The sequence below is a fragment of the Somniosus microcephalus genome, chromosome 18 (genome assembly GCF_052327205.1).
Source record: "Somniosus microcephalus isolate GS21.2 chromosome 18, FLI_Smic_1.0, whole genome shotgun sequence".
Classification (NCBI taxonomy): domain Eukaryota; kingdom Metazoa; phylum Chordata; class Chondrichthyes; order Squaliformes; family Somniosidae; genus Somniosus; species Somniosus microcephalus.
This window is the reverse complement of record NC_141004.1, coordinates 39,412,450-39,429,800: the sequence shown is the minus strand read 5'-3', so window position 1 is coordinate 39,429,800 and position 17,351 is coordinate 39,412,450. Positions and strand designations below refer to the sequence as shown.

The 17,351-nt window shown below is 42.7% G+C and overlaps 1 protein-coding gene across 5 annotated transcripts in view; it reads left to right on the top strand.

The window, feature by feature from the left end:
- The window catches only part of LOC147105218 (mitogen-activated protein kinase 14), a 182,206-nt gene that overhangs the window by 60,000 nt on the left and 104,855 nt on the right, over positions 1-17,351 (top strand). For 4 of the 5 annotated variants that reach the window (XM_086011358.1, XM_086011357.1, XM_086011356.1 and 1 more), the window contains one exon: positions 2,093-2,980. The exons of the other annotated variant lie outside the window; for it this stretch is intronic. In XM_086011358.1, the coding sequence (XP_085867484.1) occupies positions 2,093-2,166 (74 nt within the window). In that variant the 3' untranslated portion in view covers positions 2,167-2,980. Of the gene's footprint in view, positions 1-2,092; positions 2,981-17,351 lie in introns of those variants that run through there. 5 annotated transcript variants of the gene reach the window in all.

Below are 17,351 nucleotides of genomic sequence, written 5' to 3'. Positions count from 1 at the left end.
TTAGGAGCCGTGGTCTGTGTGCATTTACAAAGCTTCAGTACATGGTCACATATTTCAGAGAAGCTTTTGGGGATAATGTAAAATGTGTTAAAGCCTGCAAATTTAAAATCTGCAGCCAACCACAGGCTGCGCAACAACAGAATATTGCTAGGTACTTTCTCCCATGTGATATAATAAAATGTTGCTAGGTCAACAGGGTCTACGATTCTACATGAATGGAGGGGAAATGACTAATGGGCTTCTGGAGTCTGATGTATATTGATAAATATAACTGGTCCAAAATCTGATGGGTAACTAATGTAGGTGAATGTTGAACTGTATTTTTATAGTTTTAACTTGTCCTTTTTGATATCCAAACTGTTGCCTATTGCAATATACTTTAGGCTAATAGATTTTTAAACAGATGAACAGGATGTTTTTTCAGAAATGCCATTGTGGTTTCGCTTGTATATTCACTGGTGTTGCCAGATTTTGGGGATGGTTGTAGCCCAATGGTCATTAAAACAAGCCTGAAAGTAGCCCAATAAATATTTACTTTACTAAAAGCTACTAATGTAGAACCAACACTTGGGTCTGTCTTGGAAAAAAAACCTGTAAAAGACAGCTCCAGAACTACGAATGGCTGGAAACAGACACCCAATGAAATTTGAATCTTAGACTGTTTTTTACTTGTTCTGAAACTACTGAGTAAAAAGAGACACAGAAATAAATTGAGAAATAGAAGTAGGATAATGGAGGAACACAAACACCTGGGTGAGAGAAACACACAGGTTAACAAAGGAAAAGCCAAATATTAGCAGAGAAATACAGTGACACATGATTTGTGGTAGGTTATGTATTTAAAGGGGTCTGTGCTGAAGGAGAGTGAGACTTTTGACATAGACTGCAATATAAAAACTATTGCTGAATAAAGGGGAAAATCAGAAATAAGAACATTGAAGGAATTGCGCTAAGTATTACAGGATTAATAATATGGGCAGAAAACTACAGGTTTATTTATTACTGAAAAGAAACTACACCTTCTGTTGTCTAACATAGAACTAAGTACAGTCATACTTGTCCAGCCTGAGACAGCTTTATTCTATAAGTTTATTAGTGAAAGAATGATTAATTTTCAGTTTTAGATAGTAAATATACACCAGCACCCACCCAAAGAACTCAGCATTTTAACCACTATTCTGGATTTACAGAGTTGAATAGTGATTGAAGATGCTGAATTCTTTGGATGCTAACTCAATCTTCACTATATTGGAGTGTTTTTCAGTCCATTAATAAGCAGTGAAGCTCTTCTATGGCAATTGAAAATAGTCCAAAAATTGTTTGAGAAAAATCCCAATTAGGCCAAAAACCACCCACTCAAATTTGCGAATAAAGAAACACTCTCACCTTTCAAACCAGTCCAATTCTGCAAGAAAACCATAGACCTGTCCTGACATTGCTCAAAAAGGCACTGTGGGCTCCTTCATCCTTAAAATGTGGTGATGTTTTTACAACAAAACCAGTTGTATTTGCTGAGATTTTGCATTCATCAACAAGCTCTGCTACTTCTATAATAGAACTGTATGTACAAAACAGCGTAAACATTGTTTTAAAAAATCAATGCTTTTTAATGGAGGGTTGTTGATGGGAGTGAATATGTGTGATCTTTGTGAATGCTGCTTTTAGAAACTAGTTTAAAGGAGCCCTTTGACTCAAATTGATGAGGCCTGTTGCACATTCCCTGTCTGCTGTCATATATGGTGATGGGTTAGTTCATGTTTTATTACTGTAAAAAGGACTGTTGAGGAAAAATAAAAGCAATAAGAATTTTTCTCAGTCAATCTTGGGAGTGCTCTTTTTTAAGATGTCTATTATGATAGAAATGTGCAACAATGGACAGCTATAGTAGAAAATAGTATGGCATAATTTTCCTTCATTGCTTTTTGAGTGGAGCTTGTTTACAGATAGAGACTGAATTTACATTAATGTTTACGTGAGTGCAAGTATTATACAATATTTGAATCTTCAATGTGATCAGGTTCATTTTCATTCTATATTTTTATTCACAATTAAAATTCCTAAGATGTTTAAGATGTTGCTCTTTCTGATTCAGGGTTAACCTATGAAGAGGTAGTCAGCTTTGTGCCACCAGAGCTAGACTCTGAAAATATGGAATTGGAGCCATGAAAACCTTACTTCTGTATTGAGATCTTTATATCGCATCACTGTGAGGACTTAACCAGTTCAACTGATGTCCTTTCCAATATTATCAAGTGCCTATCATGGTCTTGATGACGGATTGTTTATGGGTGAGGGCAAAATAGAACTTTTATAACAATTATTCTACATCCTGCATGTTTTGCGAAATCCTGGGCAATTGCCAGCTTTTTGTATATTGCCATTATCATCCACTGTGAACTCTGCTAACGACGGCCCTTGCAAGCACTTGTATTCGAACTGGTAAACCTTTGTGTATTTGTATGCCTTATTTTCAGAATTGCATACTATTTTAAATGTTCAATTATATGTACAAAAGCCACCCAAACCTAAAAGAATGCAAGCAGTTATTGTTACTTTTATAAAAAGTACAAATAGGATGTACATTAATTTATAGATGTATTTGCTGTTTACAGCATAAAAGGGGTGATTGTTTTTATTGTGATTTCATTTTTAAAACCTACTTGACTCTGTTCAGCAATACTACTACAAACTAAAAGAACGCATGTCTTCAATGTATAAGGGATTTGGAACGGGAATGTTATAGCACAAATTCAAAGATTTAGGTAAATTTACTTATTTGTATTAAAATGCTTCACCACTCTTGTAAGGTTTAGAAGAATTATATGAAAAATATTTTCCATACGGTAATAACTACTCCAGCTGTTCAATATACTTGTAGAGATCTTTGTTGTAATTGGAATGTGACTTACCAAGTGTGACATTGTAGTGAGACCATACAATAAACTATTCTGAAATAAATTCAATGCTTTTTCAAAAACAAGTCGTTGTTCATAGAATAGTACAGCCCAGGAGGCGGCCATTTGGCACATCGAATCTGCATCTGTTGTGTCTAGGAAATTGTGAAGAGGTTGCCATGCTTACAGAAAACTTAACTTGCTGAAAAAATGTAAACATTGGCCTACGTATTGGATGGAGGGGAAATCGGTTGTATAAATTCGTACTTCTGCTTTCATGCTCAATATTAAAAGGTCTGAGTTCAATATGGCAAATGACGTTAGAGACCTTTTTTATATGGAAATAGCTTAAGCTGTTTAGGCCTCAACATTATGTAGCTAATTTTTCCCTTGTTTCAAGACAACGGCCCTTTTAAAACCTAAACAAGGTAATGCAGATGATGAAAGGTTGAACAAGTACCATTCACTATTTTCTACTTTTAATTTGGGTAATTCAGGCAATCCAATGAGAAAAAGACTAACTTTCTCCTTCAGTGAGGGGAAAAAATACCATCCTGTATACCATGCCCCATGAAATCCCTCTTCAGCTGCCCCTTCTCAGATTTATCCTGTAAGTGTTTGAATTTATTTTTGTGCATAGTGTATTTTTCAGTTCTAATTTTCTTTAATTACCTATTAATGCCAAAATATCGATCAACAGGTTGCAAGCAGTGCTTCCCTATAGACCACAATGTATTGTTTTAGATTCCGATCAAACTTCTATGAAATCTAGAATTAAAAGTTCCTGTGGTGTCTGTTTAAGAAATCTACATGAAGGGCCAAGGTACAGTGCCGTATACAAGCAAAGTTGAAAAGAGTAGGAGAGAAAACAAAAGGAATCGAAGTTATGGTTGTATGACATCAATCTTCGGGTTTTTAAAAACCTGTAGACTGGAGGAGGAAGATTGCTTGAAGAGCCAGTGCAATTTTGTGGCTAAAGCAGCAACTCAATTTATTTGCTTGTTGGGTTTGACCACAAATCATGAAAGGAAAACCAAAGAAGCACGGTATAACTCGTTAGCCAGCATTTGGTTCTTTGGACTCCTCAGTATTGAAGACCACATCAGGTCGAATCCAGAACTCCTTTTTAATTGCATTATAGCATGTGCCTGTCCACCAGGGCAGATGCAATAACTGGGTTCAATTTGTGGTAGATTGGAAATTATCTGTAATGTTGAGGTGAGAAAGTGTAATTACATCCAGTTTAAACATTGGCCTGGAATTTGCAGTTGTAATGATGGCGAAACGGTTAGCGTTTGCCGTCATTACTCTGTAAAACTTCTGGAGTCTACACGTGTGCATTTAAACGCGGACATCCTGAAGTTGCTGTCAGTGCTGACTTGCTCCTCCACAGAGTGCGCGGTTAGTCCTCACAGATGTTAATCAATTAGAAATCACGGAATTGACAAACTTCCACTTTTTACGCTCTTCTCGCTGTAAAAATCCTTCAAAAAGTTAAGCCTTGTTGAATGAGGTGTAACTGAGTTTTTAAACAATGTACTGAGTCATAATTACTGCTGAACAACCTCTCTGGCCCTGAAAAACTAATTTAATACTTATGGATTGTCATTTTCTCTTCCATGATAAAAATGATTTTTTTAAATAAATCATTTTTTTAAGTCTTTGATTTTTCTTCTTCTACCTTAATCTCGTATGTCCCAATTTTCATTTTGCTTTCTGTAAAATTATAAAAAGTGAATGATAAAATCTGTTTGTTACTTCCTGGTTTGCTGTCTGAGAATTCTTCAATGTGATTGGCTGCTTAGCCTGCTTGATGACATCACTGTTGCTGGATGCCAGAGATCCCCTATAGATGGCGACACAATGAAATTAACGTTGGAAAAGGTGAAATCGACACCACAGAGCCCGCTAAAACTTTGTGGGCAGCTTTCTTCGAGGTCTGTGGCAAGCGCTGTCACTTCGCCGCTGACTGCAAAATCCTGCTCTAATGTGAAATGTTAAACGTTATTATGCAATGTTTTGGGCAGGAGAAGATCGTTGGTCCATTTAGCCTTCCCTTTCAAACTTCCCCTCTGATTGCTTACCTGATTCATATTTGACCATGAAATGAACTTCCGACCACACATCCGCAGCATAACTAAGACTGCCTATTTCCACCTCCGTAACATCATCTGTCTCTGCCCTTGCCTCAGCTCATCTGCTGCTGAAACCCTCATCCATGCCTTTGTTACCTCTACACTTGACTATTCCAACGCACTCCAGGCTGGCCTCCCACATTCTACCCTACGTAAACTTGGTCATCCAAAACTCGGCTGCCCGTGTCCTAACTCGCACCAAGTTCCGTTCACCCATCACCCCTGTGCTCGCTGACCTACATTGGCTCCTAGTTAACACCTTGATTTCAAAATTATCATCCTTGTTTTCAAATCCCTCCATGGCCGTGCCGCTCCCTATCTCTCTAATCTCCTCCAGGCCCACCGCCCCCCCCCCCCCCCCCCCAAAAACCCCCGGAGATAGCTGCGCTCCTCTAATTCTGCCCTCGAGCGTCCCTGATTATAATCGCTCGACCATTGGTGGCCGTGCCTTCTGTTGCCTAGACCCTAAGCTCTGCAATTCCCTCACTAAACCTCTTTGCGCCTCTACCTCTTTTTCCTCCTTTAAGATACTCCTTAACCTACCTCTGGCCAAGCTTTTGGTCACCTGCCCTAATTTCTCCTCGTGACTCGGTGTCAAATTTTTTCGTCTTAATACCCCTGTGAAGCACCTTGGAACGTTTTACTACATTAAAGGTGCTATATAAATACAAGTTGTTGATTCTGGAATTAAAAGCCCTGTATCCCATTTCCTAACTGGAATCCATCTAGTCCTTTTTTTCAAACTTTACTGTGGTTTCCTGCTCCACTACCCCACTGATCTCTTCCACAATTCTATCGCCCTCTTACTAAAGAATTGTTTAAATTTACTATTTCCCTTTGACATCCTTAACTTTAAACCGTGTTCCCTGCCCTTGAAACTTGTGCCCAGCAGAAGAACTTTCCAGGATCTAATTTCTCCATGCCTGTGAAAATCTTAGACCGCTAATGAAGTCCCTCCTCATCTTCCTCTTAAGAGAATAAAGTTCTAGAATGTGCAATGTTAAATTGTTAAATGTTAAATCTCATGAATCTTAAATTCAGCAATCGGCTTCATAACTCTGGTCCAGATTCCCTCCAATAATTCAATCCTCTCTAATATGAAGACCAAGCAAAGTGCAGTCCCACTAAAGCCAGATACAATTTCAACACCGCCTCCTTTAACTTGTAATTCACCGCCACCAGTTATGAATGCCAATGTTTTATGTACTTGACTGCCTGTGAACACTGTTTTGATAACCCATTCAAAATAGCCAGATCTCTCTCCTGTTAACCTCAAGCATGTAACTACTTAACCTGTACTCCACTTCTTTATTCTACCTAACTGCATCACTTTATACTTATGTCTTAAATCATCTAGCTGGCTCTGGATTATTGGACAGTGGTCAACATAAATGGCCACTGCACCCAATTTGGTGCCATCTGCCTTGGAGAATATTCTGCCCTCTAAGTTATTTATAAAAATTATAAACAATAGCAGCCCCAACACTGACCTCTGTGGGATACCACCAGCAAATTAGTTTCCACTCTTACATAAGAAGCAGGAGTAGGTCATACGGCCCCTCGGGCCTGCTCCGCCATTCAATAGGATCATGGCTGATCCGAATCTAGACTCTTGTCCACTTCCCTGCCCTCTCCCTGTAACCCCTAATTCCCTTGTCTGCTAGGAAACTGTCTATCTCTGTTTTAAATTTATTTAATGTTGCAGCTTCCACAGCTCTCTGGGGTAGCAAATTCCATAGATTTACTACTCTCTGAGTGAAGAAGTTTCTCCTCATAGTTTTGAAAGGGCAGCCCCTTATTCTTAGACTATGCCCCCTCGTTCTATTCTCACCCATCAGTGGAAACATCCTCACCGCATCCACCCGATCCAAGACCCCTCACAATCTTATATGTTTCGATAAGATCGCGCCTCATTCTTCTGAACTCCAATGAGTAGAGGCCCAACCTACTCAACCTTTCCTCATACGTCAACCCCCTCATCTCCGGAATCAACCGAGTGAACCTTCTCTGAACCGCCTCGAGAGCAAGTATATCTTTTCTTAAATATGGAAACCAAAACTGCATGCAGTATTTCAGGTGTGGCCTCACCAGTACCCTGTATAACTGCAGCAAGACCTCTGTTTTTATACTCCATCCCCCTTGCAATAAAAGCCAAGATTCCATTGGCCTTCCTGATCACCTGCTGCACCTGCATACTAACCTTTTGTGTTTAATGCACCAGGAGCCCCAGATCCCTTTGTACTGTAGCGCTTTGCAGTTTCTCTCCATTTAGATAATAACTTGCTCTTTGATTTTTTCTGCCAAAGTGCATAACCTCACACTTTCCAATATTATATTGCATCTTGCCAAATCTCTGCCCACTCACTTAGCCTGTCTATGTCCTTTTGCAGGTTTTTTATGTCCTCCTCACTCACTGCTTTCTCTCCCATCTTTATCGTCGGCAAACTTAGATACGTTGCATTCGGTCCCTTCCTCCAAATCGTTAATATAGACTGTAAAGAGTTGGGGTCCCAGCACTGACCCCTGCGGAACACCACTAGTTACTGATTGCCATCCTGAGAATGAACCATTTATCCCAACTTTGTTTTCTGTTAGATAGCCAATCTTCCACCCATGCCAGTATATGACCCCCAATCCCCTGATTTTTTTATCTTGATCAGTAATCTTGCCACGTCCCTGAGCGCAACTACTTTTCTGTCATCTGCACCTTGTAAGCTAGTCTGTTAGGTGGGACAGTGTCAAATGTCTTCCTGAAACGCAAGTAACATCTATTGCCTCCCCTTTCTATACCAGATCTGCAACCGCCTCAAAGAAATCCAGTAAAGTGGTCAGAAGGACCAGCCCAATATGAACCCATGGTAGTTCTTTCATACCTAGCTGTGTGAGATGATCCCTTGTTGCAACGCCTCATCAATATCTTGGAACACTTTCCCCACACTTGCTCTAAGGCTTACAGGGGTGTAATTTGAAAGTTCATTCCTTTTTTGAAATGAAGTCAGATTTACTACTTTCCAATCCATTGAGTTGTGAAAGAGAGTGGTAAGGAGATTTGCAATCTACAGCCAATTTTAAAAACCTAAGAAATGGGAGCAGGAGTAGGCCATACAGTCTCTTGCGCCTGCTCCATCATTCAATAAGATCATGGCTGATGATCCAACTCAACGCCACATTCCTGCCCGATACCTATATCCCTTGATTCCCCTAGAGTCCAAAAATCTATCTTATCAGCCTTGAATATACTCAAAGACTCAGCATCCACAGCCCTCTGGGGCAGAGAATTCCAAAGATTCACAACCCTCAGTGAAGAAATTCCTCATCTCAGTCTTAAATGGCCTACCCCTTATCCTGAGACTATGCCCCCAAGTTCTAGACACTCCAGCCAGGGGAAACAACCGCTCAGCATCTACCTCTTCAGAATCTTGTATGTTTCAATGAGATCACCTCCCATTCTTCTAAACTTGAGAGTATAGGCCTATTCTACACAATCTCATCATAGGATAGCCCTCTCATCCCAGGAATCAATCTAGTGAACCTTCGTTGCACCGCCTCCAAGGCAAGTATATCCTTCCTTAGATAAAGAGACCAAAACTGCACAGTACTCCAGGTGGTCTCCTCAAGGCCGTGTACAATTGTAGCAAGACTTCCTTGCAATAAAGGCCAGCATGCCATTTGCCTTCCTTCTTGCTTGCTGTGTTTCTTGCACGAGGACACCCAAATCTCTCTGAACACCAACATTTAAAAGTTTCTCACCATTTAAAATTTTTTTTTTTTTCTATTCTTCCTACCTCACATTTCTCTACATTATACTCCATATGCACCTTACTGCCAATTCACTTAGTCTATCTATATCCCATTGCAGACTGTGTTCTCCTCACAACTTGCAGTTCGAGGGGCCGTATTGCTTACTCCTGCTCCTATTTCTTATGTTCTTATTAAGGGTATGCACACAATGCTGCATGCTAGAGAAGATGAATTGCATAAAGTGCCAAACTTGGCAATAACTTGCTCACTAATGCTCTGTTTGGGTTCTGCCAAAACTACTCAACTGATCCAGACGAGGACGCAAGAGCTAAATGCCAGAGGAGAGGTGCGTGTAGCTGCCTTTGAAATCGAGGCAGCCACCAACAGAGTATGGCACCAGGGAGTCCTAGCAAAACTTGTCAATGGGGGTCAAAGGGAAAACCCTCCACTGACTGGGATCATACCTGACATAACTGAAGGTGCTTGTTAGAGGCCAATCATCGCTGCAGCTGTGTTCAAATGGATAGACGGTCACAGGAGAGACAAGGTGAGAATTTGTGAGGGTGGTTGAAAGGGAACTGGGGTATAATTGTTAGTTCGGCTCAGTTTTGATCTAAATTACACAAATTACCATTTTCAGAATGTTCACTTGTAAATAAATCAAATCATAATTTAGTATTTTTGCCCTTTGTAGTAGTAATCAGAATATTGTGGTTTGGCGACTAATTCACATAGGGACAGGAAGGAGCCATTCAGCCCCTTGAGCCTGTTCCGGCATTCAGTGAGATCATGGCTGATCTGCGACCTAACTCCATATACCCGCCTTTGGCCCATATCCCTTAATACCTGTGGTTAACAGAAAGCTATCAATCTCCGATTTAAAATTAACAATTGCTCTAGCATCAATTGCCATTTGTGGAAGAGAGTTCCAAACTTCTACCACCCTGTGTGTGTAGAAGTGTTTCCTAATTTCACTCCTGAAAGGTCTGACTAATTTTTAGACTCTGTCCCCTAGTTCTAGAGTCCCCAACCAGTGGAAATAGTTTCTCTCGTTCTACCCTATCTGTTCCCCTTAATATCTTAAACTTCAATCAGATCACCCCTTAACCTAAATTCTAGGGAATACAACCCTAATTTGTGTAATCTCTCCTCGTAACTTAACCCTTGAAGTCCGGGTATCATTCGGGTAAATCTATGCTGCACTCCCTCCAAGGCCAATATATCCTTCCTAAGGTGTGGTGCCCAGAACTGCTCACAGTACTCCAGGTGTGATCTAACCAGGGTTTTGTACAGCTGCAGCGTAACTTTTACCCACTAGTATTCTAGTCCTCTAGATATAAAGGCCGGCATTCCATTAGCCTTTTTGATTATTTTCTGTACCTGTTCATGACATTTTAATGATTTACGTACCTGGACCCCCAAGACTCTTTGGACCTCCACTGTTTTTAGCCTTTTACCATTTAGAATGTACCCTGTTCTATCCTTTTTAGATCCAAAGTGGATGACCTCACATTTGCCTACATTGAAATTCATTTGCCACAATTTTGCCCATTCACTTAATCTGTCGATATCCCTTTGTAATTTTATAAGAACATAAGAAATAGGAGCAGCAGTAGGCCATTCGGCCCCTTGAGCCTGCTCTGCCATTCGATAAGATCATGGCTAATCTGGACTTGTCATCAACTCCACTTTCCTGCCCACTCCCCATAACCCTCGACTCCCTTAGCGTTCAAAAACCCTGTCTACTTCCACCTTAAATATATTCAATGACCCAGCCTCCACAGCTCTCTGGGGTAGAGAATTCCAAAGATTCACGACCCTCAGAGAGAAGAAATTCCTCCTCATCTCCGTTTTAAATGGGCGACCCCTTATTCTGAAACTATGCCCCCTCGTTCTAGATTCCCCCACGAGGGGAAACATCCTCTCTGCATCTACCCTGTCGAGCCCCCTCAGAACCTTATATGTTTCAATAAGATCCCCTCTCATTCTTCTAAACTCCAATGAGTATAGGCCCAACCAGCTCAACCTTTCTTCATTACACAACCCCTTCATCTCAGGAATTAACCTAGTGAACCTTCTCTGAACTGTCTCCAATGCAAGTATATCCCTCCTTAAATAAGGAGATCAAAACTGTACACAGTACTCCAGGTGTGGTCTCACCAATGCCCTGTACAGTTGTAGTAAGACTTCCTTACTTTTATACTCCATCCCCCTTGCAGTAAAGGCCAACATTCCATTTGCCTTCCTAATTACTTGCTGTACCTGCATGCTAACTTTTTGTGTTTCATATACAAGGACCCCCAGAACCTTCTGTACCGCGGCATTTTGTAGTCTCCCTCCATTTAAATAATTTGCTTTTTTATTTTTCCTACCAAAGGGGATAACCTCACATTTTCCCACATTACACTCCATCTGCCAAATTTTTGCCTACTCACTTAACCTATCTATATCCCTTTGCCGATTCTTTGTGTCCTCTTCACAACTTGCTTTCCCACCTATCTTTGTATCATCAGCAAATTTGGCTACATTACACTTGGTCCATTCATCCAAGTCATTAATATAGATTGTAAACAGCTGAGGCCCCAGCACTGATCCCTGTGGCACCCTACTAGTTACAGTTTGCCATCGGAAAATGACCCATTTATCCCGACTCTCTGTTTCCTGTTAGCCAATCCTCTATCCATGCTAATATATTACCCCCAACCCCATCAGCTCTTATCTTGTGCAGTAACCTTTTATGTGGCACCTTATCGAATGTCTTCTGGAAATCCAAATACACTACATCTACTGGTTCCCCTTTATCCAACCTGCTCGTTACATCCTCAGAGAGCTCTAGCAAATTTGTCAAATATGATTTCCCTTTCATAAAACCATGCTGACAATGCTTGGCTGTATTATGATTTTCTAAATGTCCTACTACTTATTTAATAATGGACTCCAGCATTTTCCCAATGATAGATGTTAGGCTAACTGGTCTATATTTTCCTGCTTTCTGTCTCCCTGGGACCTCTCCAGAATCCAGGGAACTTTGGTAGATTACAACCAATGCATCCACTATCTCTGCAGCCACTTCTTTTAAGTCCCTAGGATGCAGGCCATCAGGTCCAGGGGACTTGCCCACCTTTAGTCCCATAAGGTTGCCTAGTACTTTTTCTCTAGTGATGGTAATTGTTTTATGTTCCCCCCCCCCCCCCATAGCCCCTTGATTATCTGTTATTACTGGGATGCTTTTAGTGTCTTCTACTGTGAAGACCGATACAAAATATTTGTTCAAAGTCTCTGCCATTTCCCTGTTTCCCATTATTAATTCCCCAGTTTCAACCTCTAAGGGACCAACATTTACTTTAGTTACTCTATTCCTTTTTATATACCTGTAGAAGTTCTTACTGTCTGTTTTTATATTTCTTGCTAGTTTACTCTCATAATCTATCTTCTCTTTTTAGTCGTCCTTTGCTGGTTTCTAAAAATTTCCCAATCCTCTGGCCTACCACTAATTGTTGCATCATTGTATGCCTTTGTTTTCAATTTGATACCATCCTTAACTTCCTTAGTTAGCCACAGATGGTTCATTCTTCTCTTAGTCTTTCTTTCTCACTGGAATATATCTTTGCTGGGAGTTATGAAATATCTCCTTAAATGTCTACCACTGCTTATCTACCGTCTTACCTTTTAATCTATTTTCCCAGTCCACTTTAGCCAACTCTGTCTTCATACCTTTGTAATTGCCATTATTTAAGTTCAGGACACTAGTTTGAGACTCAAGTTTCTCACCCTCAAACTGAATTTGAAATTCTAACATGCTATGATTACTCTTCCCTAGAGGATCCTTTACTATGAGATCATTAATTAATCCTATCTCATTACACATTACCAGATCTAAAATAGCCTGCTCCCTGGTTGGTTCCACAATGTATTGTTCTAAGAAACCATCTCGAATACACTCTATGAACTCTTCCTCAAGGCTACCTTTGCCAATTGGATTTGTCCAATCTATATGAAGATTAAAATTGCCCATAATTATTGCAGTACCTTCCTTACAAGCCTCCATTATTTCTTGAGTTATACTCGGTCCTATAGTGTAGCTACTGTTAGGGGGCCTATAGACTACTCCCACCAGAGCCTTCTTTCCCATACTATTTCTTACCTCCACCTAAATTGATTCTGCATCTGGAACTTCTGAGCCATATGAACCAATAGTGAGCCATTTCTCACTGTTGTACTGATCTCATCCTTTATTAACAGAGCTACCCCACCTCCTTTTCCTTTATGTCTATCCTTCCGAAATGTCAAATACCCCTGAATATTCAGTTCCCAGCCTTGGTCACCTTACAACCATGCCTCTGTAATGGCTATCAGATTTATTTAGATTTGTGCTGTCAGCTCATCTAGTTACGAATGCTGCGTGCATTCAGATAAAGAGCCTTTAATTTTGTCTTTTTACCATTTTTCCCCACTCGGACTCTACTTTCTGATGCACTCTTATGTTTATACGCTCTGTCCCTGTCACACTCTGGTTATCATTACCCCTATCGCTACCCTGCACTATTGCCTTCTCCTTCCTCTTTGACTTTTTTAATTTCCCCTCATCTGAACCCTCCCCCTCCTCACTATTTAGTTTAAAGCCCTATCTCCCGCCCTAGTTATTCGATTCACCAGGACATTGGTCCCAGCGTGGTTCAAGTGAAGCCTGTCCCAACAGAATAACTCCCTCTTTCCCCAGTACTGGTGCCAGTGCCCCAAGACTGGAAACCCATTTCTCCCACACCAATCTTTGAGCCAAGCATTCATCTCTCTGATCTTACTTACACTATGCCAATTTGCTCATGGCTCAGGTAGTAATCCAGAGATTATTACCTTTGTGGTTCTGCTTTTTAATTTAGCCCCTAGCTGCTCATACTGTCTCAACAGAACCTCTTTCTTTGTCCTACCTATGTCATTGGTACCTACGTGGACCACGACAACCGGATCTTTCCCCTCCCACTCCAAGTTCCTCTCCAGCCCAGAGGAGATGTCCTTAACCCTGAAGGCAGGCAACACAGCCAGGCAACACAGCCTTCAGGACTCACGCTCTCGGCTGCAGAGAACAGTATCTATTCCCCTAACTATACTGTCCCCTACCACTACAACATTTCTTTTTACTCCCCAACTTGAATGGCCCCCTGTACCACAGTGCCATGGTCAGTTTGCTCATCCTCCCTGCAGTCCCTGCCCTCGTCCACACAGGCTGCAAGACCCTCGTACCTGTTGGATATGTGCAAGGGCTGAGGCTCCTCCAATGTTACCCCTCCTGGATTCCCATACCTGCCTCACTTGTAGTCACACCCTCCAGTCCCTGACCACGAACCAAATCTGAAGTATTTAACCCAAAGGGTGTGACTACCTCCTGGAACAAAGTGTCCAGGTAACTTTCTCCCTCTGATGTATTGCAATGTCTGCAGCTCGGACTCCAGCTCATCAACTCTGAGCAAAGTTCCTCAAGCTGCAGAAAATTATTGCAGATGTGGTCGCCCTGGATCACACTGGGGTCCACCAGTTCCCATATGCTACACATCACCTGCCCTGCCATCTCTATTGTATTTTATTTAATTAATTACGTCAATATCAATCAATTGTCTATTTATAGTTTTTAAACTAGGTTATAACCCTGTTTAATTTATTAAATTTATTAAAATAAGTTTAGTTAGTTATAAATTTAGTTTTATGCTCTAGGTCTTTATTGAAACTTAGCCCTCAGCCTAAGAGAAAAGAAATACTCACCTCCAATCACCTACCTGCTTACCTGTGACGTCACACTTTGATTTTTTTATTGAATTGGAGCCTCGCTTCTCCTCCCCTGCTGACTCTGCTCTCAGGCCTCCTCTCACCGCGCTCTTTATTCTGCTCCCACTGCCGCTCCGGTTCCGCCCAGGTCCGCTGGCTCTGCTTCCATCTATATTGCCTACAATGCTACCCTCTCTATTTTATCGGCAAATTTGGATATATGACTTTCTATGCCATCATCTAAGTCATTAATAAATACCATGAATAGTTGAGGCCCCAACACAGATCCCTGCAGGACACCACTAGTCACACCCTGCTAATTTGAGTACCTACCCATTATCCCTACTGCCTGTCTCCTGCCGCTCAGCCAATTTCCTAACCAGGTCAATAATTTTGCCCTCAATTCCATGGGCTTTCCACCAGTCTCTTATGTGTGACTTTATCAAATGCCTTCTGGAAGTCCATATAATAACATCCATAGATATTCCCCTGTCCACTATAGTCACCTCTTCAAAAAATTCAATCAGGTTTGTCAGGCATGACCGACCTTTCAGAAATCTAAACTGGTTCTCTCTCTCTGGAAGTTATTATTTTCAGGAACAATTATCACCTTATTTTTACAGCAGATGTAACGTTGAGACTTGTTCAGATTCTGTAGAGACTCAGTCTATAACATGATTCATGCTTGTGTGTGAAACCAATAAATGTTTGTGTTCAAAAACAAGCCCACTGGAGAATAATGTGCTTTTCCCTCTTCAATTTGTTTTACTGATATCTGTATTTTCAAATTCTGGCAGTAAAAAATAGCCAATTTAAATCTGCATATTATGGTTTAAAAATAGCTAGGGCATGTATTATTCAGAATAGTGTAATAGGATATAAAAGATCTGTATTAGAGGATTTCAGCAAAGAAAAGCTGACCTGTTCATAAACTTACAATTCCATTACAAGCTTGTACCTGTTCCTGTTTGGTTTTGTTTATACCAATCTGCTGTCGTTCAACCTTTCCCCTGCTTTAAAAAAAAGTGTGTGTGAGGGACTTGATTTATAAAAAACTAGCTGAAGTGCCCGGCGGTGCGAGGGTCTTTTGAGGGCATGTTGTTGTTGGAAGAGAGAGAGAGCAACTGGGGGGAAGAGAGAGAGCGACTGGGGGGAAAGAGAGAGAGCGACTGGGGGGAAGAGAGAGAGCGACTGGGGGGAAGAGAGAGAGCGACTGGGGGGGAAGAGAGAGAGCAACTGGGGGGGGAAGAGAGAGAGCGACTGGGGGGAAGAGAGAGAGCGACTGGGGGGAAGAGAGAGAGCGACTGGGGGGGAAGAGAGAGAGCGACTGGGGGGAAGGGGAGGGGAGGGGGGGAGGGGGGGGAAAGGGAGGGGAAGGGGGGAGGGGGGGAAAGGAGGGGAGGGGGGAAAGGGGGGGGGAGAAAGAGGTGGGGGGGGGGGAGGGGAGGGGAGAGGGGGGTGGAGTCCCCGAGCCCCGATGTCCCGAGCCCCGCCCTCCCCCGAGGCCCGATCTGACGAGGCCCGATCTCCCGAGCCCCGCGCCCCGATCTCCCGCGAGCGCCGAGCCCCGCCCCCCCCCGATCTCCCGAGGCCTCGCCCCCCCCCCCCGATCTCCGGAGGCTCGATCTCCCGAGCCCCGCCCCCCCGCCCGAGCCGGCTTCAAGAGCAGAGAGAGAGACGCCGCCGGACTCAAGTCACGTCACGTGCGCTGACTCCTGCCCCACCTGCCTTTACTAACATGGCGGCGGTGGCGATGCTCGACCCCCCTCCAGCCTTCACAAAGATGGCGGAGATCGTGAGCCGCTTGTTCAGCGCAACGGGAGGTGCCTAGCTCGGGCGTGGCTGGGCAACAGAGGCCCAGGCTTACAGGCCTGGAAAAAACGGTTAAAGGTAGGAAAATTCTAGATGTTACAGAAAAGATTTACAAATTAATTAACTTTTTTTTAAAAACAATGTGTGTTTTAAAAAGCAACTTTTTTTTTTGCTGGAAATGTAGATTTGAAAAGAAACAAGCAGAAAGCGGGAAAAAGAAATGAAAAGTTTGGAATCAAGATGGCGGCGACTCACCTCGGTTCAGAACGATAAGGCCCGCCCACACACGCATCGATTGGTCGACCGTCAGGTCACCGAAGCGTAGGATTGGTCAATCGTCCCATCACTCGACTGTAGGAGGGCCCGCCCCGCACGCACCAGGAACCCCGCCGTACGATTGGTTGACCTAGACATCACTCTATTGCTAATGAGCGGATAATGAGATGCTAATGAGCGGAATTTTGAACGTTTTTTGGGATACCCGCGGGTGCAATTTTTGTCCGGCCAAAACGTAAATACGCTTACGACCGTTCCGGAATCGCAAGCTTTCTTTTGATGTAACGCACGTGTAGGTACGCTCTATAACTTTCGAGTGTATAGCCGGACAGACGCGCCGAAGGACAGACAGACAGACAGACAGATGTATCCTTTTATATATATAGACTAGCTGAAGTGCCCGGCGGTGCTGAGGGGATTTTTGAGGGAATGTTGTTGTTGGAAGAGCGAGAGAGCGAGCGACTGGGGGGGAGCGAGAGAGAGCGAGCGACTGGGGGGGGGGGGGAAGAGAGAGAGCGAGCGACTGGGGGGGGGGTGGGAGAGAGAGAGAGAGAGCGAGCAACTGGGGGGGGAGAGAGAGAGCGAGCGACTGGGGGGGGAGAGAGAGAGAGCGAGCGACTGGGGGGGAAGAGAGAGAGAGCGCGAGCGACTGGGGGGGGAGAGAGAGAGAGAGCGAGCGACTGGGGGGGGAGAGAGAGAGAGAGCGAGCGGCTGGGGGGAGAGAGAGAGCGAG